The sequence below is a fragment of the Neofelis nebulosa genome, chromosome 4 (genome assembly GCF_028018385.1).
Source record: "Neofelis nebulosa isolate mNeoNeb1 chromosome 4, mNeoNeb1.pri, whole genome shotgun sequence".
Lineage (NCBI taxonomy): Eukaryota > Metazoa > Chordata > Mammalia > Carnivora > Felidae > Neofelis > Neofelis nebulosa.
In genome coordinates, this window is record NC_080785.1 from 129806559 (window position 1) to 129818737 (window position 12179).

Genomic DNA, 12179 nt, shown 5'->3' on the forward strand with positions numbered 1-12179 from the left:
ACGTGATGGTAGCACTAAGTACAGAGCAAATTTTCTGTGTAATTAAATCACCTGGTCTTTGAAAACCACCAGCAGGAAATGCAGGAGAAGAAAGCAGTGTTAGCTTAGCTTACATGCAGGCTAAACTCATTCCCTGCAGAGAAAATTCTGGAAATTCCAGAGACTCTCCTTAGCAAGAGGCACAGTATTCACACACACAAAAATATATGCCTGTGTCTCAGGATTCACTCCCACCAAAGCCCACTTGTGACACCGTGAGGGTTTCTAAATTCTTAAGAAAAAAATCCTCTAAATCTACATACTTGATGTCTGGGGCCAGCAAATGTTTCCTATAAAGGACCAGATAGTAAATATTTTAGACTTTGTGGGCTACACAGTTTGTTATAAATACTCGTCTCTGTCATGATGGCTTCCAACCAACTACAGCCAAACACATAAATGAATGGGTGTCACTGTGTCCCAATAAGACTGTATTTATGAATGCTGAGATTGGAATTTCATATCACTGTCTCACATTACGAAATATTCGTCTTTTCCTTTTTCCCCAGTGATTTACAAAACCATTCATAGCCCACATGTCTTGCAAACACAGGCAGCAAGGCAGATCTGGCCTGAGTTTGCTGACCCCTACTCTACGTCTTGGAATTACGGTTTCAAAAGGGACATCCCTGAATCTCTGCCACTCCTAGCAATCTCCAGATAAAAAGCAACATCGAATGCAGCGTTTCCCACAGTGTGGGATGCAAGGCAAAAGCAGGCAGTATTTGAGATTTTAGGTAGTGAACCCCAAAGTGAGGTTTTTATCAACTTTCCCATTTACTGCAAGAAAATAGTTCCCAGGTATCTTTAATTCACCAGCACTTGCTAATCAATCCCTTCAAGGTTGTAAGAGGGGACCTCAGGCAGTGAGAAGTCCAGCTCCAGGCCTAAATTCTACTGTGTGATCTTTCAAACTCAATCACAGGTAATGACAATACTGCTGGCTGGCTCTGGAGGGGCTGGGAGCTACCCTTGTGACACCTGACTTGGTGCACAGGCAACGCCCTGTAGTTTATTTGAAGGAATTGGGGTCAAAAACTCAGGTCCCTGCCCTGGGCCAGCCACGCTCAGATGCATATCTGCATTTCCATCCCAGGCACCCCATTTTGAGGCCTCCCAGGGACAAGGGATGGGGAGGATGGACACGGGAGGCGGGGGATGGTTTGGGAGGGTGGTATCTTTCCACTCCTCCCTCTTTCCCTTCTCCTTCCTCCTCCCCTGGCCTAAGGTCAGGGTACTAAGGATGCAGAGGCCTTGAGATGACTTTTGCCTCTAGGCTGCATTCTGCTGATCAGTACCCTTTGCCGGGTAAAAATGCAACACGGGGGCTAGTGCCTCTTTTTGCCTCTTGAGTACACTGTTGCAATATGTAAATAAACACTTGATTCTTACTTACAGTCGGACCCCTTGTCCTAATCAACCACCTCCACGCCCACTTGTTCAACAGGATGCTGGCAACCAGGCAACAGGCTAAGCTCGAGCTGCATAATATCATTTTGTTCTTATTATGTTATCGTTACCCTAACACATTCCCCTCTATTATGGCAAATGGCACTGGGTTTCTTTCTGATGATATTTAATTTCCTCCTTAAGTGAACTTAGTTGTAAATACTGAGTGGATATAGTGTGAGGACTTTGTTGTAAATACTGAGTGGATATAGTGTGAGGGGGCAAGTAGATATAATGAAATAGTGAATGGGATTGGGGAAAGGGATATCACTCACTGCTTCTGGGGGATTCTCTGGCCTTCAAAGGCACTGGTGACCAAAGCGCCTGTACCGTCTCGTGCTGAATAAGCATGTGTCTGCTGAACAGCGGCAAGAACACACTTACATCCCGTATTGCTTCATAGAGTGCTTTGAAAGTTGGCTGCTTTTCATCATGGTAGACGCCTCGGTTCCCGTGCAGAACAGACACGCCTTCCCGCTCAGCCTCTTTGCAGTTGCTTCCATACATGCAGTGATCGGGACGGTAGTTCCACTGGCACGGGAACACATAGAGACACTCTGGCGGTGACAAGATAAAGACGTGTCCACAGTCAGTGCCGGCTCTCCTCTGCATGACTAGTGCTTAAACCAGTGTTTCCATAATCTGCACACTACACGGGATTTCAGTGCATGGGAATGTGACCGTGACCCACAGCCCTGATGTCACTCCATTTTTGTCCTTATTTTGAGGTAGGGAATTGAAGGGGCACATGCTAATGAGGCTGTAGGTTTCACCCAAAAAAGAAGGGCAATGTTATCACGGACAAGGAGGCAGACAAGGTCAGCAGACAGCCTGGGTCCAAATCCCAACTGTCTTCACTCAAAAACAGTGCAACCTAGAGCCAGTGAGTCAACCTCTCTGTGCTTCATTTTCCTCATCTGTAAGATGGGTACAACAGGACCTCCCTCTTACTGTGAGGATTAAATTTAAAAAACACTCAGCAGAATGCCAAGCACACAGTGGTGGTCAACAATGCTAGCGCTTGTAATCCCCTCTTTGTAAAGGTTTTATGAAATAGACAGACTTGAATGGGAATCAAGATCGAAGCAAAGATTCCTCTTTGGATTAAAAACCAAACAACAAACAAAATCAACAGGAAGGAAAAACAAACAAAAAAAACCCTACAAGGGTAAAGGGGGGGAATCCCCCCAAAAGACCAAAGGGAAAAAAAAAGTCCCTGTGTCAAGGTGACTATATACACTGTGAGCAATCATGTGCACACTTGTATATTTGTGTGTGCGTCTCTAAGCTGGTGGTTCTTTGCCAGGGCTCCCCTGGGGCCTTTGGGTGATGTCTGGAGGGAGATATGGAGGAGGCCACTACTGGTATCTAGCAGGTAGAGACCTGGGATACTCGAAACATTCCACAACGAACAGGACAGCCCCCATAAAAGTAACAGTGCCAAGGTTGAAAAACTCGGCTCGAATTCTGTTGGACTCAGAAAATTTCCTCCTGGTAGCTAGGGTTGTAAAATCAGCAATAAAGTCATGACCACTGAGCTTCCTGGCTCTGTAGCTTGATGCCTTTCAGGGCTGGGGCTGGAGAAGTATGGATCAAAGCTCTCTGCAAATGTTTGTCACTGTTTATGAGAAAGGCCCCCAGTGAGAACACAGAAGCATTAGAGCAAATCAATTACCATTGTCAGAAGAGCAACATAAAGCTGTGCTCCTTTGTTGGGCTGAGAGCTCTCCCTTCTCATGGAAAGGACCACAGTTTAGAGAATTACAGAGAACTTCAAGATGGAAAGCACACATCCTCTCTGGCAGACTGTGTATAATAATTCTACCACTCAGTTTTTACAGGCCATGCTGACATCCAGGCACCCTCCAATTCCTAAGCATTCCCAACACCCTGTGAGCTTTTCCTTTTCTCTGGAGGACCCCTTTCCGCCATGACGTTGCTCTTACATTCACTTCCACACTTTTTTTTTTTTTAATTTTTTTTTTTTAACGTTTATTTATTTTTGAGACAGAGAGAGACAGAGCATGAACGGGGGAGGGGCAGAGAGAGAGGGAGACACAGAATCGGAAGCAGGCTCCAGGCTCCGAGCCGTCAGCCCAGAGCCTGACTCGGGGCTCGAACTCACGAACCGTGAGATCGTGACCTGAGCTGAAGTCAGACGCTTAACCGACTGAGCCACCCAGGTGCCCCTCACTTCCACACTTTTAATCCATAGCTGGGAGAGAGTAGTGTTCATCCTGAAGTCACATTATCTAGATTTAAACTCCTCTTTTAGTTGTGTGACTTTTCTGCCCAATAGTACAGAGGGGGGCATAAGGGTTCCATGAGGGAAAATATCTAAAAATGCTTTTTGCTTTTATTTTTTATTATTATTTTTTAAAGTTTATTTAGTTTTGAAAGAGAGAGAGAGCACAAGTGAGCAGAAGAGGGGCAGAGAGACAGGATCCCAAGCAGGCTCCATGCTGTCAGCACAGAGGTGAACGCGGGGCTCGAACTCATGAACTGTGAGATCACGACCTGAGCTGAAACCAAGAGTTGGTGCTTAACCAACCGAGCCATCCAGGTGCCCCTGCCTGTGTGCTTTTAATTTTTTTTTTTTCAACGTTTTTTATTTTTATTTTTGGGACAGAGAGAGACAGAGCATGAACGGGGGAGGGGCAGAGAGAGAAGGAGACACAGAATCGGAAACAGGCTCCAGGCTCCGAGCCATCAGCCCAGAGCCTGACGCGGGGCTCGAACTCACGGACCGCGAGATCGTGACCTGGCTGAAGTCAGACGCTTAACCGACTGAGCCACCCAGGCGCCCCTGCCTGTGTGCTTTTAAACGGTGTCTGACCTCAGCCCAATTGTGGCCTTTTGTAACCCCATGAATCCCATCACTCATTTCTGATACCTGCCTGCATCTGCAATTGCAATTCCTGCTTAAGCACTTGCTAATGTTCCCTGCTGAGTGAATCACCCTAGAAGCCATCTCTGTTTCTGTAAATATGCTGATTGAATCAACAAATATTTATTGAGTGCCTGCTATGTATTCAGTGGACAAAGGAAAGTCTGGTTCCTGCCTTTGTGTTGTTTGAGACTGGTGATGGAGGTTTTTGCCTCTTCCCAGGTAATGCAGGACCCACTAAAAAAGGAAACCTTCTGCCTCTTTGCAGCCTCCGTAGAGGACCTAGTCCAGTGAGGGCACTCTAAGGCAGAGGATGAATAGAAAGGCTGTGGAATCAAACAAAGGCTATGTTCGAAGTTGGCTTCTATCACCTCCTGGTTCTATGACGTTGGCGAGTTATCTGGACCCCAATTTAGAAGCAGTAAAAGGAAGCTAAATTATCTGGGGCTGAATTCCAGCTTTATCATGTGCTGGCTGTGACGGTACAGTGTAATGGCTAAGGAGGCAAGCTCTGAAGTCAACCCATTGGGTTTGAATACAGGATTACCACTACTTGCATGCATTCAGGCAAATTACATAATTTTTGTGGGCCCGAGTTTCATCATCTGTAAAAGGAGGAGGACTGTAAATATCACTTGTCCAGAAGGATTCTGGGGAGTACTAACTGAGCTTATAAGTATTTGGAACATGCTGGCACAAAAACAGACACTCAGGTTAATGGAACAGAATAGAGAACCCAGAAATGGGCCCACAAATGTATGGCCAACTAATTTTTGACAAAGCAGGAAAGAATATCCAATGGAATAAAGACAGTCTCTTCAGCAAGTGGTGCTGGGAAAACTGGACAGCGACATGCAGAAAAATGAACCTGGACCACTTTCTTACACCATACACAAAAATAAACTCAAAACGGATGAAAGACCTAAATGTAAGATAGGAAATCATCAAAATCCTCGAGGAGAAAGCAGGCAAAAACCTCTTTGACTTCGGCCGCAGCAACTTCTTACTCAACACATCTCCGGAGGCAAGGGAAACAAAAGCAAAAATGAACTATTGGGACCCCCTCCAAATGAAAAGCTTCTGCACAGTGAAAGAAACCATCAGCAAAACTAAAAGGCAACTGACAGAATGGGAGAAGATATTTGCAAGTGGCATAGCAGATAAAGAGTTAGTATCCAAAACCTATAAAGAACTTATCAAACTCAGCACCCAAAAAACAAATAATCTAGTGAAGAAATGGGCAAAAGACATGAATAGACACCTCTCCAAAGAAGACATCCAGATGGCCAACCGACACATGAAAAACTGCTCAACATTACTCAGCATCAGGGAAATACAAATCAAAACCATGATGAGATACTACCTCACACCTGTCAGAATGGCTAACATTAACAACTCAGGCAATAACAGGTGTTGGCGAGGATGCGGAGAGAGAGGATCTCTTTTGTACTGCTGGTGGGAATGCAAACTGGGGCAGCCACTCTGGAAAACATTATGGAGGTTGCTCAAAAAACTAAAAATAGAACTACCCTATGACCCAGCAATTGCACTACTAGGCATTTATCCAAGGGATACAGGAATGCTGTTTCGAAGGGACACATGCACCCCCGTGTTTATAGCAGCACTATTAACAATAGCCAAATATGGAAAGAGCCCAAATGTCCATGTCCATCGATGGATGAATGGATAAAGAAGATGTGGTGTGTGTGTATATATATATATATATATATATATATATATATACACACACACACACAATGGAGTATGACTCGGCAATCAAAAAGAATGAAATCTTGCGATTTGCGACTACATGGATGGAACCAGAAGGTGTTATGCTAAGCGAAATTAGTCAGTCAGAGAAAGACATATATCATAGGACTTCACTCATATGAGGACTTTAAGACACAGAACAGATGAACACAAGGGAAGCGAAGGAAAAATAATATAAAAATAGGGAGGGGGGACAAAACATAAGATGCTATTAAATACAGAGAACAAACAGAGGGTTACTGGAGGGGTTGTGGGAGGGGGGATGGGCTAAATGGGTAAGGGGCACTAAGGAATCTACTCCTGAAATCATTGTTGCACTATATACTAACTAACTTGGATGTAAATTTTAAAAAAGAATAAAATAAGTATTTGGAAGAGTACCTAGCACATTAGAAAGCATACAATAACTGTAAGCTGTAATAATTATCACCAATGTTACTGTTAAGAACTATTGCATTAGGTCACTGGTAGGATAAAACAAAATCAAGGGAATGAGTCTAGCATAGTTCCCAACACATAGTACATTGGTAATAAATGTTTTACTCCAACTGTTTGTAGCTATGCAGGTGGCCAGTAATTCTTAAACTTTTATGGATCCACGCATCTCTCTCGGAATGCAATGAAAGCTTGGAATGCCTGGGGGGCTCAGTCGGTTAAGTGTCCAACTCTTGGTTTCAACTCAGGTCGTGATCTCACGGTTTTGTAAGTTTGAGCCCCACATCTGGCTCCAAGCTGACAGTGCGGAGCCTGCTTGGGATTCTCTGTCTCCTTCTCTGTCTGCCCTTCCCCGACTTGCACTGCCTCTGTCTCTCTCAAAATAAATAAATAAACTTTTAAAAAATTGTAAAAAAAGAATCTAACAAAAGCTTTAGACCCCATCGTTGGAAAAGTACAACTGGATATATCTAAGAACATTTGCTCATAAGTTTAGGGGCTTACCGGTCTCCCAAAGACCAGCTAAGAACCCAGTGGTTGAACTCTGAGTATGCAACTGGTTTCTAGATAGAATTCAATTCACATCTTTTACAATCCTTTTCAGAATTTTTCAGAGGAAGAAACACAAAACACATGGAGCATATACATTGAAACAAGCATTTATTCACACACTGCAAGGCAGTGGTGTCATTGGATGATAAGGTTCTGCTCCTGCTCTCAGAGAATTTATACTCTTGTACAGGAGACAGCATAGAGTATATAGTAAGAGAACATGGTTTTATCAGGTTTCATAGAAAGGAGGACATTTAAGTAAAGTTCCATTTGAACTCAGGCTTACAGACTAAGGATGGGACTTTGACAGTCAGAAATGCAGGCCTGGAAGAGCATTCGAGGAGAAAATGGCTGGATCATGGTGAAGAGTCTGGAAATCAGAGTGTGCTTTACAAAAGATGAGCCGTTCAATTTCGCTAGGATAAATTCAGTCTCTTCCAAGGGTAAGATAATGGTAACAAACTTGTCATATATAGAATGCTCTGACCTAAAACATTCAAGAAATATCAGTCTATAGTGGATTGCAAGTAACTAACTTTGATTCTAGTTTGAAGGAGAAAATGAGTAAGAGAAAGGAATTTGCCTTTGGAAAGAGCGGGTGGCTCATAAAATCAGAGGTAAAGTTGAACTGGGTCAAGAAGTGGGACAGCTCCTGGGCTCTGAGAGGTGGGCACTAATTAATGTCAGCTTTTCACGACTGCTGCCAGTTCCACAACCTTGGCTACTTTCTACTCCTGGATCCCCAGTCAGGTTGGGAGGACATGGTCTGACTGGGCGAGTGGGAGTCAGGAGCAGACTAGGCTCTAAGATTGCTTGCAAGAGCGAATGGGGTATGGGGAGGGAGGGGGAGAGGGAGGGGTGAAGAGACAGAAAGAGAGAGAGAGGGAGAGAGAGAGGGAAGAGTAATTCCCCTGAGAAAACTGGAGCCCTGTTACCCAAAGAAAGGAAAATCAAGAGTGGGCAGTTAAAAAGTAACAGACGTGTCTCTTTATTCACAAATTTTGCATGGGTTACACTTTGCAATCTCCATTTTTTAAGGGGGGAAGGAGAAGAGGGGTGGACTGAAGAGGCAACCCCTATGGAGATCAGTTGATGAACATGCAGAGTGGACTCATGATGGTTATTTGGCATGTGATCAATAACCATTCTAAAATGGATCTATTTTAAGCACGATTATCAGGGCTGTCAAAATCTGATGGTTAAAAATGATAGCATGGGGAAATGTCCAGGTTACTTTCCGCTGCTCGGGAAATAATACGGTGAGTGGTTTTAAAATTCCAAATCCCCAGAGCCTTAAACCACTGCAATTTATTTTAAAATATTTTTCCAAGCCAAGCCCTGTTTAAGCCCTGAGTCTTTGCTATTTTCCTCTCATTTTACATAGATAAAGAAGCTCATTAACTGATTATCTATGGCTCTGGAGTCCGTTAGTGATCCCTTCAGGAGTCTACATTTTTTTCCAGAGCCCCCTAACTATTTGCAAAGTACTGTGTGAATTGATTGTTCCTTACGTTTCTGATTATTTCGAACTCTTGAGATCTCTAAGATTATGGAAGAGCTCAATGCCTGGTCATCTTCACTTCATGGTGAAACAGGCTTACTCCTCATTTGCTATATTACCAACAGAATGGAGGCTGTTGGATTGCATCATTAACAGTTATTTTCATTTTTTAGTTTTGTTTCTTTACTGTCTCATTCTGGAACTAGGCTTTCCTAGCATCCTCTTCTTCCTTCTTCCAGAATGTGCCCTGTTCCAGAGAAGGGCAATTAATTCTTCCAAGAAGGCCTCCCTAATCGCACAATCTAAAGAAGCAATCCTCTCCCTCCAGACAGGCTCTTTCTCTCAATCTCTCATCTGTTCCCTTGATAGCATTTATCACAACATGTGATTTGGAACTAGTTGCTGTTCTTTGGAAGTCTACCTCTTCCAATTAAAAGGTGGGTATCATGAAAAGAGGAACTTGTCCATTCTGTCTGCTGCCATATCCCCAGTGCCCACCATGGTGGCTGGCACATAGTAGGCGCTCAAAAATACCTGCTGAATGAATGAGTGCATGGAATCTTATACGTTCCTTTACCACATGTGTTCTTCGGCTTTCTATTACTTTCTCTTTCTCCTTCCTCTCCTCGCTTTCCCTCCTGTGGACTTTCTCCTCTGTTCACTTCCCTTTTTCACTTCATTCTCTTAAATCCATGTGTTCAACCAGCCAACACTTCTGAAGACCAACCCTGCTTCAGGCGTGAAGTCTTACACGTGAAAGACAAAAAGTAGATACAATCCCTTACCACAAGGACCCTACAATCTTCATTCTTGTGCTTTGTATCAGAGCTCATGAAACCCCCAGATTCCCCAAACAATAAGGTGTTTCCAGTCTCCCAGAACAGTCCTAACACCAGATAGTGGGGGCTGTCAACTCCGACAACACACTCATTGCTGTCAGATGCTGGGAGCTCTTGGGGTGGGGGAGGGTCCAGGGTGGCTGCACACTCAAGTGCAGGGCTCCAGTGACCCTGGCAGTGTGAGAACAAGGCCCTAATGGGGCCACTGAAGAGACCTGTGCCATGTGAGTAGGTGTCCTGCTCCCTGTGGCCCCACCAAACCCCTCACTCAACTACCCTATGTAGATTCTAGCCCATGACAACCTGGGTATATTCCAGGGGTATTTCAGCTCTTCCCTCTCCCAGTGGGCAGCATCCTACTGTTACTCTCTGGCTGAGTGCCTTGCCTCGTCGTCTATACTTGGCTGGTTTCATTTCCTTCCTTCCCTGCGCACAGCCCACCTTTATGAAAATTATTCCCGAAGAAAGGAGAGACCTAGGGGCTCATGTCTGAGAAAGGAAAATGCCACAAGGCCTTGCTCTTCTGGCTCCTGATGACCAGATTGTGGGTGGTCTCCCTATCCAAAGAGAACTAAGTTCCAGCTGGGCTGGAAATCAGTTATAGGCTGGGCTGGGCAAATTTCTCTCTCTTTCTCTTTCTCCTTGGTCTCTCTCTCTCTTCAAGAATGTGAATTAGGAAACATAGGGGGCTGTTACCAAATATGCATCATCATTGGCTATGGGCTTGTTAGGCTGGGCCACATATAAAGAGAATGCTGAGAAACAGAATGGAATCAGGTAGGCGTGGAGAGAAACAAGGACAGCAGAGATCCTGGGGCCTCTGAGGGATAGAGAAATCAGCTTTGGTCCTTAGCAGATTCCCAAGAGGCCTAGCACAATCTGCCCCATGTGTTCCCAGGACCGCCCCCTGGTCCCTTCCTTAGCTGGCCTGACTATAACACATTTTAAAGGGCACCTGGGTGGCTCAGTTGGTTAAGCGTCTGACTCTCGATTTCAGCTCAGGTTATGATTTCACGGTTCATGGGTTTGAGCCCTGCGTCGGGCTCTATGCTGATGGCATGGAGCCCTGCTTGGGATTCTTTCTCTCTCTGCCCCTCCTCCCATTCTCTCTTTCAAAATAAATAGATAAACATTAAAAAAAACCACACATTTTTAAAAAGTGGTGTTATTGACCACAGGAGGCTATGAGTAATGTTCCAGACATGTGTTCAGGTTTTTTGTGCATTGCTTCTTTGTCCATGGCAACTTACAGAACCATAATAGCAAATATGTTTATATCCTGTGTTGGGGCCAATCTCCTCTCCCTCTCTCCTTTCTAGGGATAAAGGTGACACAACTTTTTTCAAAATAGTTTTCGGGTTTAGAGAGAGTGATCGCAACCCATATAAACAAAGAAAAGGCTTATAATGTGAAAGATACCAATGGATTTCAGTTCAAAGATCTCATGTTTAATAAAGCACCTGAAAAAGGTATGAAAAAGGAAGATCCAATGCAGGTGACACAAAGAATAATCAAGGAGTTACCTAGTAATTTGCTGATCTAAAGCTAGAAAACTTGGTTATTGGTCCTGCTCAGAACCAGGGTTTAGAACAACTTGAAAAATTATTTTATAATGTTCAAGTACTCAATGGATTTACGATGGGGAGCACAGAGAAAACCAGCTGGTTTTCAGCTCCAATTAAAGACAAGGGCTCCTGTCTAATTGTAAAGCTGCTTACAACTGCCTTCAAGTATTATTTACTCACTGATCACGTCCTCAAATAATCTGCAACAGGCTAAGAGGATTTCTGGGGAGGAAATTGTGCGAATCTTTTGAATTCCTATTTGGGAGTATGTACAGATGGGCTTGTAAAAGATAGTTTTAGCCACATTACAGAGGGAAAATTGCAATATTTAAAGGACAAATAATTCAGTGGAGAGATACATTTTGGGATGTCTGCCCAGCTCTGTAGGATTCCCCTTGTTTAGAATTTCCCCTCTCTCCCAAACCCATAGGGCTGAAGTTGGGAGTGGCGTGGGTTTGTACCCCTCCTCCGTCTCTCATTAGCAGTGCTGCAAATTATCGAACAAACTCTCTGTCCCTTGGTATCTTTGTCTGTATAATGGGGATTATATTCTCGGGTGGTTTTGAGGATTAGAGAAGATAATGCTTAGAACAGCACCTGGCATTTAGTAAATAATAAATGTCAGCCATGATTTCTCAGCTCCATGCTCCTGGCCTAGCTGGAACCGTCTGCTTTCTCCCCCTGGGAATTTGGAATTGGGATGGAATTGGGGGTTAATCCTTCCATGTGACTGCACCTGGAGTATGAAGCCTTGGTACTCTACTTTGAGGCCTGAGGAGCAGAGAATGAGGTCCACAACGAGAAGAATAAACAACCTCAGTGGGAGAAAGCAAGTCCAACCTGGGATCCTCATCAATTTCCCCGTCCTGCTTCATGTTCCGGGCTGAGTCTGCTGGCCTTCCCGCCCTGGTTTCTAGCAGACATCAGTTTGCTTATAAAAAAGTATCCTTTGTGCTTGGGCTAACTTGGGGGATCTTTTATATGCAACCAAGAGTCCTAACTAATACATCAACACCTAGAAAAAAAGATGAAATCTGCTTATGAAGAAAAGGAGGAGATACAGACCTTAAATTCCCTGTTACTGTCAGAGGGAAATGGATTAAAACAGGCCACCAGTGAATGGCCAAGACATTCCCTTTATC

At 44.1% G+C, this 12179-nt stretch overlaps 1 protein-coding gene across 1 annotated transcript in view; it reads right to left on the reverse strand.

Moving 5' to 3' along the window:
* The window catches only part of GXYLT2 (glucoside xylosyltransferase 2), a 98830-nt gene that overhangs the window by 7972 nt on the left and 78679 nt on the right, over nt 1–12179 (reverse strand). Inside the window, exon 6 of the mRNA XM_058726215.1 lies at nt 1873–2045. Within this exon, the coding sequence (XP_058582198.1) occupies nt 1873–2045 (173 nt within the window). The remainder of the gene's footprint in view (nt 1–1872; nt 2046–12179) is intronic.